The following is a 19,777-nucleotide window of genomic DNA, read 5'->3' as shown; positions in this document are numbered from 1 at the left end:
ATTAATCGTTTGACGGCAGTTATTTTTATCAATGATTTTTAAATTGTATATATACATATACTTAAGTATTTAAATATTTTAATCATGACAATTTAATTATTATGTTTAATTACTACTTTAATATAACTCTATTGTATAAAATTGTAATCAAACATAATTAACATAATAATTAAATAAACAATAATGTTTTGGATGTGAAAGCATCCAAAATGTCCTCTAGCAATGTTTTTATGACACGATTTGTTTACTTAATACAGTTAACAAGAAATTAAATTTAAAAAAGCCAAATAAAGTGCTGATTGTGAACTATACCAGACTACACAAGTACTACTTTATGCAAATTAGCAGTGTGGAGACAATCAACGGGAGTGCAGAGTGAAGCGGATACATTTGAATATTTCAGTCGAGTAGTAACACTGTCAGTCTAACAAACTTTAAATGTTGCTATAGCGACTATTCCTTTTGAAACAGACAGACAGACAAACAGACAGACAGACAGACAGAGGGACAGACAGGCAAACAGACGGCGTATAAATATCTGTCAACAGCAGACAGCAAACTTGATTAAACTGCACATAGATATTAATACAGTCATTATTATTCAAGGAGAACAAGCCCATATGGTAATCTGAGCCTCAATATGCAAACTCAAACTCATACTCACTTCCTAAACCTAGAGAATCTGCTGCATTCCACATTAAATGAAAAAAGAAGCAACCGGAGCAATGAGATAGTTTCTTCAGGAGAAAATGTGAAGGTCAAAAGGCAGGCGAAAAAAAATGAGCCACAATGCTATTTCTGAAAACACTGTATCCTAACATAACACAAAGGACACAATATTTAAAAACTGTAAAATTGTATCCTAACAATAAATAAATAAAATACAATTTCATAAATTACCTATTAAATAAATTATATAAATATAATGTACAATTAAATAGTTTTTAATATATCTTTTTATTTTTTAACTTAATTTCTGAACTTATTTGTTTTGTTTTCAAGTAGTTGTGTTGTGTTCCAAGTAGTTTTTGGATTACTTGGGTTGTTACCAACATCTGGTGACAATTTCATGTCAATAGCACCTTTAGAAATATATTTACTGAGAAAAATGGTGACGTGTTCAATACTTATTTTACCAGCTGTATCTATCTATATATATATATATACAGTATATAATATAATATAAGAATATAAATATAAATACATGTACATATTTTGTACCAAATATATACTGCATGTGTGTGTGTGTTTATATATATATATATTTATATATATATAATAAATATACACAGTAGACATACATATATTATGTAAACAAAAACGTTTATTTTTTTGGATGCGATTAATCACAATTAATCGTTTGACAGCACTAATGTATATCTATCTATCTATCTATATACAAATATAAAATTGCATATAATATAGTACAATATAGTATAATGTATAGTATAATATAGTATATTATTGTATTATTATATTTATATAGTTTATAAATTTGTATAAATATTTACATTTTAACTATAAATTTGACAAAGCTATCGTATGATTTCAGACGAGTGTATACAGCTTTTTTAACAGTTTTATTCTATTATTTTATCTTTATATTTATGCTTTTACAGTGTTTTTCTATTCATTACACCATGTAAACGGGCAACCAGCACATTCTTCAAAATATCTCCTTTTGTGTTCAACACAAGAAAGTTATTTAAAAAGAAAAGACAGGCCTCATTATTCCAGCAGGAATGAGAAAGCATTTGATCTCGGAGTCATTCTAATGTGATTTGAACAAAAATAAGCTGACACGTTCACTTAACGGTGAAAGGTTTGGCTAAAAGCGAGCTTGGAGGTGACAAATTAATTGGGGTCACACTGATATACTTACAGGTTACGCGTTCGTAATGTAGCAATTATTCTAAAGACGTTTTTACAACACCATTAAGAAAGATGTCTATCAATAAACAGACTAAATAAATGTACACCCATCGTTTATAAATTTACATTCAGCAATAAAGCAGAAGCATTAGCCTTAATTCAAACCAAACAAGCATAATTAAAAATACTTCAAGCTCCAAATCCAATTATCACTCGGGCATTGTGGGAAAAACCGGCCAGGAGCTGTTTGTTCCTGCAATAATTCAGTCAATACTCATCTGATTATAATGTATCATCCTAGGCACACACAGCATTTTTATCACCGATGATAAATCGCTAAAATAAGCACATTTCGGTTCTCGACAGCTTCCAGGTCCGACCTCTGGGAGCTTCGACAAACGCGGAGGAAAGCGCCGCGCCGCCGTCCTGTCACTTCACAAGGACATTAGCGCGAATCGATTCTGCGCTCCTACCTGCGTAAACAGTCGATCGATGGCGTGTTATGAATGTGCTATTTATCAGATTAAGCCTAAGGGGAGTTTTAGGATGATAATATCTATCACTTTTGTCTCGAAACCCCCTCGAGATGAATTATGGCTCTTAACTTACATCTGAACAATACGACAATACAAGCAGACTGAATGGTACTTGTGGTTCAAGGAACAAGCTGGTGGTTTAGGCTGGAAACGCAAAGGTCAGAGACTAGAAATGATGTTACTGAGAGAAGTTTCCCACAGATGTAGCTTTGAGCTGGACACTTCACCTCAGGACCTTTTCCTGCGTGTGTTTCTGTGGATTTTGGGGTATGCGGTGTTCAAGTCAGATAAACAACAGTATTTTTAGTTGAATTTAGTTGAATTGAATCAGCCAGCACAAACGCACAGACTAGCAACAACCCATTGCAATAGGACTCACTAATGCACCTTTGTTATGGAAGGCCTATGCAAAAAGGATGTGTTGTAAACAACACAACATGTGTTGTTTCTTAACACACCTCTGTGTCTAGTTAAGGACAACCCATTTTGTGTTACGTTTAACTCAACCATTGTGTTATTCCTGTTCATTTTCAACACACTAATTTGTTATAGTTATACAATTTTGTATATAATTTTTTTTTTTTTTTTACAAAATGTGTTAGTCAACACAAAAAAATGTGTTAAACATGTCAAATAAAATTAAATAAAATTAAATAAAATTAAATAAAATTAAATAAAATAAAAAATTAAATTAAATTAAATTAAATTAAATTAAATTAAATTAAAATAAATTAAAATAAATTAAATTAAAAGAAAATAAAAGAAACAATGAATCAATCATTCAGTATGTAAGTGTACATACACAATACAACTTAATAGAACAATAAAATACATGTCCATGTCCATGGCATTAAGTTGCTCAAAATATGCAAATAAATTAACTGATTTCTTAAAATTATAGTGAAATAATAAATGCAAACCAAGCAGTTTTGCAAACAAGAGCAAGATCCATTTAAAATAAAATACAAAAAAAGGTTAAAACAAAATAACTAAACTAAAATAGCATATAATGACATATATGAATAAATGAATAAATACATGAATAAATAAATAATTAAATAAATAAATGCATGCATGCATACATACACACATAAGCATTATGTGATTACATTAAATAAAATAAAAGGAGATAAATAGTTTACAAGTTCCTGATAATAAATTGCCATAAATTATTAATTATACAAACAAACAAACAGACAAAATTGTGTGAGTGCATATGTTACAATAAAATTAATAAAATAAAATTAAAAGTTAGTTAATGAAAATAAAATTAAAATTAAAACTAAAAATATTAAAATAACATTGCAAATAAAAACGATGTAAGCATATAACATATTAAATTAAAATACAATTTAAAATTTTAAATACATCAAATAAATTCAATAGTATGCCAGTCCGTGACATTATTGGTCAAATTAAGTAATTAACTAACTAAATGAATGAATTCATGACACATTTGAATAATAAAAAATGAATGAAATTAAATAGTGTACAAGTGCATGACATTAAATTGCTATAAATAAATAAATTAGTATGTAAATGCATGACATATAATATAAAATCAAATCAAATAAAACAAAAAAGCTTATGTAACGAAATAAAATAATAAGTGCATGACTTATACAAAACAAATAAGTAAGTTTATGTACCAAAAATTATGTATGTGCATGAAAAAACTAATTCAAGAACTGGCTGCCAGATGTGTAGAGTAGCAAATATGTTGCAGGTGATTCTTTGCAGAAGTAGCCCACATAAAGAATTACGATGCTATAATTTCTTTATATAAGCTACTTAAATACACAGTTTCTGTGAAACTACCCAAATACTGCTATGATAGGAAACGGCTTGTAAAAGCTAGAGTTCAAAGTACAGTGATTTTATATTCTGATATTGAACTGAAAGAGTCCAGAGGGTCAAACATGTCCAGTAAGCTTGTTAGAGGATCAGCAAAGGTAATATAAGCGTATCATGGGGGTGTAGAGTAAGATTTTGTGTTCAGTTTCCCTCGGTCTCATTACGCAATGCTACTGTCGGTGGCCTTGCTATTGCTAGAGGTGACAAGGCCTGTCTGATACCGCGCTGCAAAGGGAAAAACACAGCAATACAGTCACAGGCAAATCGTCCTGTAATTCTGAACGCTGTACCGATTTTGACACGAATGAAAGAGATTCTCAGGTCATCCACCTGTTTCTTTTAACGTAATAACAGTTCAGGGAAAAGCGACATGCGCTAATGTGCAGAAAATACAGTAATACATCACTGTCATAATTTTGCACGTCAGTGAGTAGAAGCTGAACGGCACAGGGAAGGTAATTATTGAGCGTAATGTTTTTTCAAGGCACCTGATTCAAACTCTAAACAGTCTGTCACCAAACAAGTCAACGAGAATTCATCCTAGACTCAAGTAGAAAACTTAACAAACATGGAGGAATTCAATATAGAAAACAATTATCACAAAAGTTTTATACAAAAAATGTGTGTGTGTCTATATATATATATATATATATAGATTTGAGCTGATTTGGAGTCAATAAATCAATGCTAATTTTGTGGTGATTCTTATTTAATCTACCACCAGCTCATATTCTGAATCTCATATTCTGAGAGCCTTCATATGAACATTCCTCGAGATATAGATTTACGGTAATATTTGAACATGAACTAAAACCTCACTTGACCAACATCGCTCTGACTGGGAAAATAAAGAATAAACCTTCAAGAAAAATGTAATCAGTCGCGTAGCCTGGGCCCACCCACCTGTCAGTCAGACCCACCCAGTCAGTTGCTTCAAAAGGTAGCCTAATCATTGTGAATTCTGTTGCAATGATCACAATACTTGAACTATAAAAATAAATTGTGTTGTTTCTTCATTCTTGTTTGCCTTATAATGATGAAGATAAGTTTGCAAACAGCCCCTTGCCGCTTAGCTACAGCAGAGATCGCTGTATGCCGTTATACATGCCTTTGTCCATATTAGGTTTTTCCTGGCACATAAGGTTAATTCTATGAGTCAATTTTGTACTTTCTGCGCGAGAGAGCGCCCTCCGGCTTAGAGTATGAATTAAATGTTCCCCACATATTCTACACTCAAGCAGCTGAACAGCTCTGCTAGTGCTAACGTTAATTCACCGATTTCTCCATCACAGCAGCGCTCCATTCTCCAGCATCTACCTCCCCTACACACCAGTGTACAGGTACATGAATCTACATTTTCCTACTATGTAGTTGCCTAGTCACTGTTGTTTATTTTGTTTATGTGGCCGCTGAGCCAAACTATGACCAAGCATGGTTACATACTGTCCACTACTGTACTACTAGCTATATATACACACACTCACAAACAAATGTTTTTATAAACAATCTGTGCTAATTGCAGCACTATATTATTTATATTAATTTACAATATTATATTGAGACTTTTTAGGCATTTTTGTTAGCCATTCACCTCGACAAAGTATTGTTTGGAGAGAGTACAATATAAAATAGTTAATAAAAATGAACAAACAAACAGTATGTATGTGCATATGACAAATTAAATAAAAGAACAATAAAATAATAAAATAAAATATGAAATAGTATTAAAGTACACACTAATTGAATTGTTACAAAAAACTAAATAATTAATTAATAACAGAATATACATGCACATGACAAATTTAAATAAATAAAATAAGTACTTATTTTACTTTAAGAAATGTATAAATAAAGTAAAATAAAATTCTAAAATTAATTAGTATAAGTGCATGACATTAAATTTATATTTTCATGCCCATGCATGAAACATTAAATTATAATTATTAAAATAAGATAAAACTTTCATTAAATAGTATAAAAATCCATGATATTAAATTGTGAATACAAGAATAGATGTATGTATATGTGTGTGTGTGTGTGTGTGTGTGTGTGTGTGTGTGTGTGTGTGTGTGTGTGTGTGTGTGTGTGTGTGTGTGTAAAATAGTATAAGTGCACACAATTAAACTGCAATGAATAAATAACTAAATAAATAAATAAACAAATTAGTATGTAAGTACATGACATATAAAATAAAATAAAACAAAGTTTATGTAACAAAATAAAATAAGTACATGAAATATACAATCAAATAAAATATTAAAATAAAACAAATAAGTAAGTTTATGTAACAAAAAATAATTAGTATGTATGTGAATGACAATAAAAAAATAAAAAATAAATAAAACAAAGTAAAATAAAATAAAATTAGTAGCAAATATGTTGCAGTGTCAGGTGATTCATTGCATAAGTAGCCCACATAAAGAATTAGGATGCAATAATGCAAGATTAAATAAATAAATAAACAAATAAATAACTGTGCATGCATGACTCATTAAAAGTAAAATAAAAGTGTGAAAGTGCATGACATTAAATTGTACTAAACATATCAATACAGTATGCAGTACTACATAAATACAGTACTGCATGCATCAAATCAAATTATTAGTATTAAAGTAATTTTACAATGAATAAATACATAACAGTGTAGTGCATATGACTTAAATACAATACCAAAATAAAATAAAATTATGACAATGACTTTTTTACTCTAAATATTGACCTTTAGCATATTTAGAACATGGGTAAACTAGATTGCAGCTAATTAGTAAGTAATAAAGATTTTTTATCACTGTGCAAAACGGAATTCACTCCTAAATTAACAACTGATTTCTGAAAGATTTGCCTTTTTGCTTTTTGAGTTTGAGATATTCACCTGTACAAAGTATTGTTTTGTCATTTGGCACGAGCGAGTGCTGCAGACCTTGTTGGGAATCTATAACAGAGTCTATTAAGTGTTTATAGGATTTATAGCCCCTTGGTTTATAGTCAATAGAGCTGTGTCTTTATTAGTCGGGCTGAGTTGTTGTTTTGGCCTCTGCTACGTGAAAGACTTACGACAGGAAACCACAGAAGCGCATTCAAAGCGTGGGACTTTCAGGCCATTTTAACCTGCTGGATACAGATTCATTCACACCTACTCGCATAAAAACATTTGAAGTTATTAAATGCATGCTGAGCTTTTTCTCTCTAATTTCCATAATGCGAAACTTGCTTCTTACAGAATATTGAATGTGTAATTCGTCAATTAATTATGTCTAAATAAAGGCTGAAATCTGCTCCACGTGATCTGCTACATTGTGCTGATTTGGAGTCAATAAATCAATGCTAATTTTGTGGTGATTCTTATTTAACCAGCCACCAGCTCATATTCTGAATCTCATATTCTGAGAGCCTTCATAAGAACATTCCTCGAGATATAGATTTACGGTAATATTTGAACATGAACTAAAACCTCACTTGACAACATCGCTCTGACTGGGAAAATAAAGAATAAACCTTCAAGAAAAATGTAATCAGTCGCGTAGCTAAGGCCCACCCACCTGTCAGTCAGGCCCACCCAGTCAGTTGCTTCAAAAGGTAGCGCTCCACCAGCAGTGCTCAATTCTCCAGCATCTACCTCCCATACACGCCAGTGTACAGGTACATGAATCTACATTTTCTTACTATGTAGTTGCCTAGTCACTGTTGTTTATTTCGTTTATGTGTCCGCTGAGCCAAACTATGACCAAGCATGGTTACATACTGTCCACTACTGTACTACTAGCTACTCTCCTGCTGATTTGAAACTGTCCGTCTGTCAGATGCGCGCTCGCGCGTGAGGTGTGGCTGCCGTGCTCATGCTGTTCTTATCATCATGTTCTTAACACTGCTTATAATGACATAGGGGCTTATGCTCTGATTAAATGGTGATGTGCATTCAAGCAGGTTTAACTGTTAGTTGTGTTGGCCTATTTTGATAACAGATGCATTTTAGGCTAGGCCCACCAACATTGTAATTCCTGCGTATGCTAGTGCATTTGAAGGGGTCATATGATGTTGCTAAAAAGAACATTATTTTGTGTATTTGGCAAATGTGTTTATGCGGTTTAAGGTTCAAAAAACACATTATTTTCTACTGTACATTATTGTTTCTCCTCTATGCCCCTCCTTCATGAAACGCGTCAATTTTTACAAAGCTCAGCGCTCTGAAAAGCGAGGTGTGCTCTGATTGGCCAGCTATCCAGTGCGTTGTGATTGGCCGAATACCTCAAGCGTGTGACGGAAATGTTACGCCCCTTACCATACTGTCAGGCTGGGTCTTGGAGCGACGATTCAAAAACATTAAAATCCATTATAAACGAGGCATTTGTTGCATCCAGTAGGGACATAATTATGGATTATAATGACTTATACTGTCTTTTTACGCATTGCATCGCGCCACGTAAACATAAAACCATGTCTGCATTTGTGATCGGAGAAACAACAAACAACAAGCCCTACTCTACATTGTTCAAAACTCGCGTTTGAATCGTCAATGGCAAATCCTTTAAATATGAAAACATACTTACAATCTGTGAGTCAGAACTGCCGGCATTTTAGTCTACTCTCCCAGGATCAGGAAACAGTCCTCCATAAAATGCGCTGCACACATCTGAATATTTGGGTTGAAGTGTTCTGGAACAGTGTTGTAAATACAACTTAACCACTGATTTCTAGTCGTGTCCTCTTTTGGAAGGCCAAACAAAGTATTTTCGCTTTCGCAACGAAACACATAGCGTCTTCATAACATGGCGGCGGAGGTGGCAGCAACAATAAATTTATGCCTTCTTTCTTTGCATGAACATTTGGGCGGTGTTATGCAAATCTTCCCACACAGTGAAGTTGACATGTGGGGGCGTGTTTAAACTAGGCGTTTTAGGAGGGCGTGGACCAGTCTTAACGTTTATAAAGAATATCTCTTTGAGTTTGAGACTTTAGTCTTTGCAACTTTAGGGATCTTATCTATTCACAAACAGCTTGTAACACTCTAAAGGGAAAGGAAAACTTGAAATCGCATCATATGACCCCTTTAATGCTAAAATGCATTCTTGTTTTGTAGTATTCGTAGTATGCAATTCCTAAGTAATGAGTTAGTTCACCCAAAAATGCAAATTCTGTCATTAATTACTCACTCTCATGTCGTTCCAAACCCGTAAGACCTTTGTTCGGAACACAAATTAAAATATTTTTAATGAAATCCGAGAGCTTTCTGACCCTGCATAGACAGCAATGCAATTATCACATTCAAGGCCCAGTAAGGACATCATTAAAATAGTCCATGTGACATCAGTGGTTCAACCACAGTGGTTATGAAGCTACTAAAATACTTTTTGTGCAAATAAAAAAAAAAAAAACTTTATTCAACAATTTATTCTCTCTGTGTCAGTCTTCGACACAAATTTACGGGTGAACACTTTCCAAAAACGCTGTTTGAACAATCCAAAATCTTATTTTCAGTCTAAAAATTAATATTGTGTATGATAAAAAATTACTCATTCACATTCACATTCATTCACAATTCTATACATTTGAATTGGCGCGTAGCATTCACTCATAAACCAATTGAGAACCAATGATGTTTTGGCATCTATGGGCATTTATATGCACTATAATACGCAAACTATAATTTTTTTTTTAAATAATTACATTTTCCCTTCAGTTTTGATGTCAAAACATCCACAGATATGTACACGGGAAACGAAAACACTAAACAATTTCTTATTGTCAGTAAAGATGTGAGAGCAATTGCAAAAAAAGCAAAAATTGTCTAGCAGATTTGATGACTTCCCTATAAAAACTAATGATCGCTACGATAAAAAGCAGTCCATACAATGTGTGTGCACTATATTTCAAACTTGCAAGTCTCAAATCTCATTCTTAATTCTACACATTTGAACTGGTGTATAGAGTTCACTCACAAACCAACTAAAAATTCAAATGCACAATAAAACACTATCAAAATTATGATAAAAAAATCAAATAAAACCCAAACCCATATGCACGCTATATTTCGAGCCTTAGTCTCAAGTCCAATGCTATCTCACGACCAATTCGTACATATTTTACAGGGTGGCTAACTCGTACAAATTCATACAACCTCACTCGTACGATTTTGTATGATTTGTCTAGACTCCAGTTACAGGTAGGTTTAGGGGCGGGGTTAAGGGTAAGTCATTCGTACGAATTCATACGAATTGGGAAACTTGTAAAATACGTACGATTTAGCAAAAATCTGACCTCACTCATACAATTTCATATGATTTTTGCTAGCCACCTCGTAATATATGCAAGAATTGCCATGAGATCGAGTTGTCAAATCTCAAAAAAATTGAAACCCGAAAAAAAATTTTTATTAGTTTTGTGTAAACTGCTAATAATCTTCACCTGACAGAAAAATATATTGTTGCGTTAAGCATAATTGGTGCAAGAATCGGCACTTATGCTCAATCAATGGAATCAAACCTGGTGAACACACACACACACTTATAAAATATAAATTTCAATTGTGTCCTTAAACAAAGCTATCACATGTCTTCTTCTGCCCTCTGAATATTGCGCAAAACTCACACGGACTACAAAAGAGCAGCGTGAACATTGTTCAAACATTCCCAATTTTGATTCTACAGACAAATACAACAACATACAGGTTTGTACTGACACGATATTAAATAAATAATAACAGAAACTGAATTTTTGCCTGAACTAATTCTTTGATGTTAATGATGACATTCGAACAAAACAAAACCAAGTGCGCAACAACAGTGAGTGTCTGCGCGGATTAACGGCTGCTTTTGATTGTGTTTGTGCATATTTGTGTCTGTGCTGAAGTAGTGACAGTACTGATCTGAATTTAAAAGACCCCCTGTTGTTCTTCTCCGAGTTAAAAGCATCACATCACAGCGCTTTCGCCTTTGAGAAACATCCAGCCTATAGGTACTTCATATGGGTACGGACCACACTGTCTATCCTCCAAACATCTGCTTTCATTTCATCTCTCGATATTTATGGCATACTTGGCAGCCAAAGTTATCAGACCAGTGAAAGTAAGGAATGTTATCAAGAGTAAGTGAACACGTCAGAGTTGTGTGCGAGTGTGGGAGTCAAGTGTAAATGCAGGTATGGAAGTAGGACTGTGTGTCCTTTGCTTTTTGCAGCACTTGTTGTCTCTGGCCTGCTTTGCTTTCTACACATTTTATCCTACAGAAGCGTTACATTCAAAGGGCACAAACAAAGGCAGAAATGCTTTCATGGGAATGCGACAACAACAAATGCACTCTGATAAACAGTGGTCTGCATCCCTGTCATCAACAACAAGCTCAGATTGCCTCACTGAAAACAATAAATTCAAGTACAATACGTCAGGTGCAACAGTGCAACACTTTGCGACTCCAAAGTCACCTGGTGCCCAATGGAGGGCTCAAACCTTCAGAGTAATAATTGATTTGTCAGACAAAAGACAATTTCATCACATAAGAGACCAGAAAACACAAAAGTGTTCTTTTATATGTTGATATATCCCACAAAACCTGTCAGGTTGACCATTAAATTTTTTTTTTTTTTGCGTTGACATTATTTGCATTATTTTTTGCATCCTATTGTCATTATTATTAAAATGCAACTTTAATTCTCATTACAGCAAGAAAAAAAAATTCTAAAACGAATTCAATATTTCAAATGTTTAAATATATTCAAGTTTTTCATCTTATCTTTTATATTTTATTTTATTTTATTTTATTTATTTATTTTATTTGATGACATTACAAGGAAAATGTTAAGTGAATAACACAAATTTCATAAATCTCACCATATGACTTTAAAAGACTTGGAGAATGATGATACTGAAATGAGAATTAAATTTGCATTTTAATAATTATGACAATAGGATGAAAAAAAAATGCAAATAATGTCATAGTGCAAAAATAAAAAACCTAACTGTCAACATGACAGGTTTTGTGGGATATATCAAGATATAAAAGAACAGATAACATTAAAAAAATACTATTACATTTTATCAAATTTACTATAAAATTATAAATTATAAATATTGAATTAATTTTAGTAATTGTATTTTTTGTTCTTCCTGTAATGAGAATCAGATTTGCATTTTAATAATAAAATAACAGGAAGCAAAAATAATACTATATTATTTTTAATACTATTATATATATATATATATATACAGTGGGTACGGAAAGTATTCAGACCCCCTTAAATTTTTCACTCTTTGTTATATTGCAGCCATTTGCTAAAATCATTTAAGTAAATTTTTTATATATATATATATATATATATATATATATATATACTTATTTATAAACAAATAATCAAAGACAAGATTTGGGTGTCACTTTCTGGTGTTTACATCAATATAAAAAAAATTAAATACTTAGAAAGCACATTAAATTCAAGTGTCTGCTTTAATGTTTAATTAACTTTTGTGTAAATGAAATGAATGAATGAATGAATGAAATGTCAAAATATAGGTCAAATTATGTTCCATCTTCATTCAGAGTAATATAAATTTATGTAAAAATGAAACAACATACTTATTCTGACTTGTACTTATTAAAATAAATAAAAGAAAGGGTGATTATACTAAATCTTATTATATTTTGAATGATTAAAACCTCCTTGCTGACAAATGGATAAAACATAGTGGTTTGAAGGAAAGTGACACCAAAATTACAACTAATTAGTATTTTTGCTCTTTAATCGTTACATTGAGTCTTTTAATGACGTCTAATTATTCTTGGCCTTTTTCATATGCATGAAGGCTTTTTTTGGCATGCGAACTATTGTTACACTGAATGATATTTTAGTGGGTGTCTTCTGTAAATCATGCTAAAAAATGTATGACTTAATATTTGGTAGTATTTGTTGTTGGACAGCCAACAGCCTATTTATTTTCTTTCCTTCCTTCTTTAAAGAAATATCACAAATATGGATCCAAATATAGACTCTGGATTTCAAGATTTAGAGTAATTAGCCATGACTTTCTCGGACAGCTGTATGACGTGCCATTGAATTTCTAAATACGGCAGCTTTAAAGGATCCAGACATATGACGGACGTAAATTAGGTGCCAGAAATACGACCATAAATATCAATTAGGCAATAGCCGTGAAAGCTTACTGAAGTACATAATCCTCTGATGCATGAAGACGGCCATGCGCGGCGAGTTATAACTCCTCCTTACTGAAGTCTGTCTCCATAAATCTCAAGGATCAAAGGATCACTCTCTGTGATAGAGGCAGAAATTTTTACTCTCGCTAATGGGTTAGAAACACAACTGCAACCATCTCCAAGACTACAATCGTCCATTAGCATTGAAACCGAAGGTTTTCATACGCCAGTCACGTGCCAAGTAATGATTTCCTTCGCAAACAGAAACATCTGAGTGTTTGCAGTAATGAATTGGCACTTTCCACAAGAATAAAAAAATTTATAAAATATTCTGTCAACAAACAGTCTGTAAAAGGAGGTGCTTAGCCTTAACTTGAGAGGTCAAGCTAAAAATGATTTAGTATGAGTTAATATTATTAATACTGAGTTGTTGTATTCATTTTATACGGAGATTTGCATTTCTTTTCAACCCTGTTACCAAAGTTTCAAACATATTTGTGTCTTGCAATATTCAAACATTACACATTAAATAAATATAATATTTAGATGTTTTTAAAATAGGTCATGGATTTATTCCACTATTATTTTCTTTTTTAAAATCCAAATTTTTCAACCCTATAACCGAAGTTTCAGACATGTCTAACTACAGTTTAAAACATATTTGTGATTTTTTTCAATTTTCTAGCATGACGCATTAAATTATTATACAATTTAGATATCTATAACTTATTTACTGATTTATTCCAATGAACACTGTTACCAAAGTTTAAAATGTATTTGTGATTTAGCAATTTTCTAGCATTAAACGTTAAATAAATATAAAATTTTGATTTTCAAAAAAATCATTTAACAGGTTTATTCCAATGGTATTTTCTTAGAACAAACAAACAGACAACAATTAACAGATTTTTCAACACTGTAACTAAAGTTTCAGACAAATACAGTGTAAATTCAGTTTCAAATGTATTTGTGATTTTCCTATTTTCTAACATTAAACAAATATGAAATTTAGATTTTTACAAGTGATTTAATGGATTTCCAATGAAGATTAATCCATGTTAAATTCAAACAAATCAACTGAAATTGTAACAGGATCATAAATTTGCCTTAATCTGTCACTTAGTAGTAACCAGCTAGTTTGGGAACAAAAGTTGGGAAAGTTGATTTATTTATTTATCCCCCCTCCCTCTCTCAATTAGCTATTTTTTATAGTAAGTAAATTTTATGCCATAAAACACTGTAATGATAGTATAAATCCCAATAGTTAATTCTCAATGTGCCTCAAATGCTTTAGAGAGAGAGAAAAAACATATGGGCACCAATGCTTTATCACTATTTTATTGCATTTAATGTTTTATTTGCTAGCAAACAATATTGCCTAGAACTTGCAACTAAATCTCTTTCAAAGAAAAGGAGACACACATGGTTCTTGGCAGAGCAGTCAGGGTGGGGTTTGAACTCCTTTAACATCTGAATGATTTTTATGTCAATCTGATGTGAGAAACTGGAGGTCAAGGACTGCATCATCGACCGGTGAGCCTGGCATTCGTTCATCTGTCCTAAACATAAGCGATCCTGTGAAATTATGCATGACCGTTTGAGGAATTGGAAATGTATTTCTATATCACGCTATACAGATCTATTGCTTAGCAGCTGATTTTAAATCTCGTTCTGTGAGAAACACAACAACAAACTAAGACAGAAAGAGAGAAGACGGAATAAACATCAGGCATAGCTTTCAGCAGGTGCATGAACGCAGGCTGAAGAGGATCCTTGAAGAGTTGGCAGCTGAATTGACTGACAGTACTGTAGGAGACCCTCAGGCTGCACAACTGAAAGTTCAGCTACTTAAGATGACCATGAACAAAACACACACACACTAAAGCTGGACGATATAGCCTATTGAATGTTTGCAATATATGTGCAGTGATCCTGCCTATACCTTATTTTCTATTTTATTTATATTTTTAAGAGTGTCTCTACTCCAGTAGCAGTAGTTTTAGATTAGCACCACCAGTTTTTGTTTTTTTCAGTTTTCTGTGAATCTGTACTAATTTTCAGCTGAATTGACTGACAGTACTGTAGGAGACCCTCAGGCTGCACAACTGAAAGTTCAGCTACTTAAGATGACCATGAACAAAACACACACACACTAAAGCTGGACGATATAGCCTATTGAATGTTTGCAATATATGCGCAGTGATCCTGCCTATACCTTATTTTCTATTTTATTTATATTTTTAAGAGTGTCTCTACTCCAGTAGCAGTAGTTTTAGATTAGCACCACCAGTTTTTGTTTTTTTTCAGTTTTCTGTGAATCTGTACTAATTTGGATTCATTAGATTATTGGCATTTTAATTAGATATATCATGTAATTTGCCAAAAATTATTAAATTATCAAATATAATTTAGTGAAAACTGAACAAATGCCTTTATTATTTTTATACTGTCCTAAAATAATTTGAGCTCAAATACATACATACACACGTGTGTGTGTGTGTGTGTGTGTGTGTGTGTGTGTGTGTTAAAATAAAGCTTCTTATTAAATATCATCATAATCGTCTAAATAAATATATACTTACTTATATACTTATTTATTCTATATACTTTTGCCAATAATCAATAAATGATTAAATATCATTATTTTTATACTGTACCTTATTTATTGAATAAAATAATTTGAGATCAAATACACACACGTTTAATTAATCACATGATTAATTCATATATATGAATTAATCATGTGATTTACTAATAATTAATAAAGGATTAAAACATTAAGTGGAAACACCACACATTTCATTCTTTTTAACATTTTGAATGAATATATTTAAAAAATAAAATACATACATTTTGATCTATATACAGTGGTGTGAAAAAGTGTTGGCCCCCTTCCTGATTTCTTATTTTTTTGCATGTTTGTCACACTTTAATGTTTCAGATCATCAAACAACTTTAAATATTAGTCAAAGATAAAAGTGAAGTGACATGACATGTGGCCAAGACTCAAGACTCGAACCCGCAACCTTTGGGTTACAAGTCTGACTCTCTAACCATTAGGCCACAACTTCCCCACCATGGAACACAGTAACACAAGTGAACACAACATGCAGTTTTTAAATGAAGGTTTTTATTATTAAGGGAAAACAAAATCCAAAACTACATGGCCCTGTGTGAAAAGAAAGAAAGTATGCATGTTGTGTGTGATCTTTGATTTATATATGCACACAAACACACGCATATATATGTGTGTGTGTGTGTGTGTGTGTGTGTGCGTGTGTGTATTTATATAATAAATCTACACACACACACACACACACACACACATATATCTAAAATCGCATATCTAAACACTAATATTAGTCTTATATTGTGATATTGATGCATATAAATACATTTATCTTATAATTTCCCATTGATTAATAGATTATTAATTAGCATTATTTGGTGAATATAGTACAGAAACCTTTGAAACTACATTTAATCCACCAGACGCTTCACTAGCAGATTTACTTTTTTTTTATTTAAACAATCTTTTGTTACCACATTCACTGCTGTCTAATACTGCAGCTGCCAAGTCATGAATCATCTATTTTGAAAAACATTAAAAGCTACGTATGATAAATATTCAGTCCTGACCCTAAGGCACATGTGCTAACAATGTGTTCTCAAAAACAATTCCTCCGACTTCACACTAAACTGTGGTCATTTTAAAATGTGTTAAATGAAGCTAAACACCCAAAACCTAATGAACATTACTAAAAATAAAGATAATTTCACTTCAGTAATGGAATATAAAATCAAGACCGAACTGCGGTAAATAGTTTCACGCAGCCAAAACAGAAACCAAGCACGAGAAATGAACATTTCACAAGCCAATACGTCTTTCACAGCTGAACAGAATTTCAACAGAAAAATTGAATGCAGCATTGACATTCAACAAAGGCCTATCCCACGAAAACAGCATTTATAACTGACCCAGCGGTCCAGATTGCCATAACATGATTCCAAAATCCTCATTCTTTACATAAATTTAGACCTTTTTTTTTTTTTTTACCAGAAGTTGTTTCCAAAATCAAGCAGACAGAAGTCGAAGCCAAAATTATCACCTGAACCACAACGCCACCTGATTCCATTTATAATAAAACCAGTTCCTGTCAGCCATGTAGCGAAATTGCATCCAAACAATGAAGCGGTTTGGCTGAAGATAAACTCTTACAAAACAAGCCCAATGACATGAAGGTCAAAATCACATTATGTATCGAAAATGGAACGCAAACTTCATTCGGTTTTTGCATTCAAGTGGAAATTCTGCTCTAGTGTTAATAACATGACATATTTCCATCCGACAGAATGATATATCACCCGAAAGGAAATATCTAGCCGACATTACACTGACAGAGACACATTTACCACACTAAGTATTCAGTCTATAGGCCATTAGTGTTTTCGGTTCGCAGTAATGGAGCCCTTAGGGAGCCGCACTTGTTGCGGTGCTTGATTTGTTTAGGGTACCCACATTTTGTCAACGGTTTATTGAATGCCTGCTCGATAAACTTGGTAACACACCATCTCACATGAAATGTTCATTTCAACATGGACTGTAAATCTATTTTCATTTACAAACCAATCCCCGTGGTCTGTTAAGCGTTTTATGTACCCAATCCAAATCCTTTATTCTGATATGATCAAAGCATTTTAGCTAACACATTAGGCAAAAACTTATCAGAAATGAGGCCAGTTGGCACTTTTTTGGAAGATGCATATCAAGCGTGAACTTGTGCTATTAAAACATAAAGTGTCTAGTCAAGGTAATGTTGGCAGTTTTAGGTATCCATGATGCCATTAAATGATTGAATGAATAATTCGGTTGCATTAACCTAATAAACTGTTCACGGATGTGCTGTAAATGCAACCCTGCCATGTATACAGTGTTAAACTAAGTCGCATCTGATGGATCAGTGTAACACATACTCAATGCATTATTCCTAATAACACACAAAGATGATACTGCATTTAAAAGCCATCAGGGAGTCAGCAGCAAATGCTTTTATGAAAAAATGACACTCATACCCCATCTACTGTTACAAATAAAGGTGACTGAAAAATGGATATACAGCCTCTTAAGTTCCACAAAGAACTTTATCACCTTTAGTATATTGAAACATCTAGTCTTAGAACTGTAAGTTTCCTTGATCCAACACACCCAGTTCAGTTCTTGAAGCCTTTATTAATGACCTGATGAAGCGAATCAAGAGTTTTAAATAAGGTAGACATCCAAAATGTGCATTTCTGGAGATCTCCAGAAACCTGAAACCAAGAAGTCAATTGTATAATGCAGCCGCAAGCACTTTCTTCATCTCCAAAGAATCATATGGTCCTCAAGAGCATGAACAAAAAAAAATGGTTCTTGATTAAAGGAGGGCGTAGAAACCTTCAAAAAACCTTTATTTTTAAGAGTCTACGATTTGAAAGGAGGACATACATAACTTTAGCCAATGGTTAAAAGCTGTTTTCATCAACTACAACTTCTACAAATAAAGAAGTCACTTAACTGGTTATTGATTTAGTCAGACAGCCAGGCACTCTCTCTGTTACACGTCAAGTTATATAATAAGTAAAAAAGATAAATAAAGAGAGCTACAATACGAGATAGATAGATAGATAGATAGATAGATAGATAGATAGATAGATAGATAGATAGATAGATAGATAGATAGATAGATAGATAGATATATAGACTTGCCAACATACACAAAAGTTTTAATATTAAACATTAATGCAATATTTATAAACACTTTAAGAGGAACATATGCCAATACATGTAAATAAAATAATAAATATACGTTAATAAGCGGAGTTTGGTATGTCTTACCTTGCTCAGCCCCAGCCACTGTCAGCGTTTTAACCAGCAGAATTAATCCCGACATGCTCAGAAACGCCAAAATAAAGTCGGACATCGTGGCTGGATGTAGTCCTGAGGAGATCCGAGATCCGTTATCCGCGCAGCGCCGATGATGATGATGCCCAAGTTGAGTGTGAGCGGAGCCGGTCTCACGCCCCGCAGCGCTCCGCTCCGCAGCGCAGCTCCTCCCGCAGGTGTGTGTGTGTGTGTGAGTGAGTGTGAGTGTGAGTGTACGGACAGAGCGGACTGCGTGCGCCTCAGTTTGAGGATAACGAGGTAGGATGGGAGGGAGAGAGAAAGAAGGGTGATAGGAAGACGGGAGAGAGAGAGAGAGAGAGAGAGAGAGAGAGAGAGAGATGCATGTGGTGAACACTCACGTGAGTAATAAAATAGATAGATAGATAGATAGATAGATAGATAGATAGATAGATAGATAGATAGATAGATAGATAGATAGATAGATAGACGAA

General features: G+C 33.0%; 1 protein-coding gene across 1 annotated transcript in view; it reads right to left on the bottom strand.

The window, feature by feature from the left end:
• Positions 1-19,431, bottom strand: part of LOC107561892 (low-density lipoprotein receptor-related protein 1B-like) — a 263,568-nt gene extending 244,137 nt beyond the window's left edge. Inside the window, exon 1 of the mRNA XM_016246424.1 lies at positions 19,278-19,431. Coding sequence (XP_016101910.1) covers positions 19,278-19,362 — 85 coding nt within the window. The 5' untranslated portion in view covers positions 19,363-19,431. The remainder of the gene's footprint in view (positions 1-19,277) is intronic.
• Positions 19,432-19,777: the final 346 nt, after the last annotated feature.

Source organism: Sinocyclocheilus grahami, unplaced genomic scaffold, assembly GCF_001515645.1.
Source record: "Sinocyclocheilus grahami isolate Dianchi unplaced genomic scaffold, SAMN03320097.WGS_v1.1 scaffold798.1, whole genome shotgun sequence".
Lineage (NCBI taxonomy): Eukaryota > Metazoa > Chordata > Actinopteri > Cypriniformes > Cyprinidae > Sinocyclocheilus > Sinocyclocheilus grahami.
The sequence above is the reverse complement of the archived record's forward strand: the minus strand, read 5'-3'. Positions and strand labels throughout refer to the sequence as shown.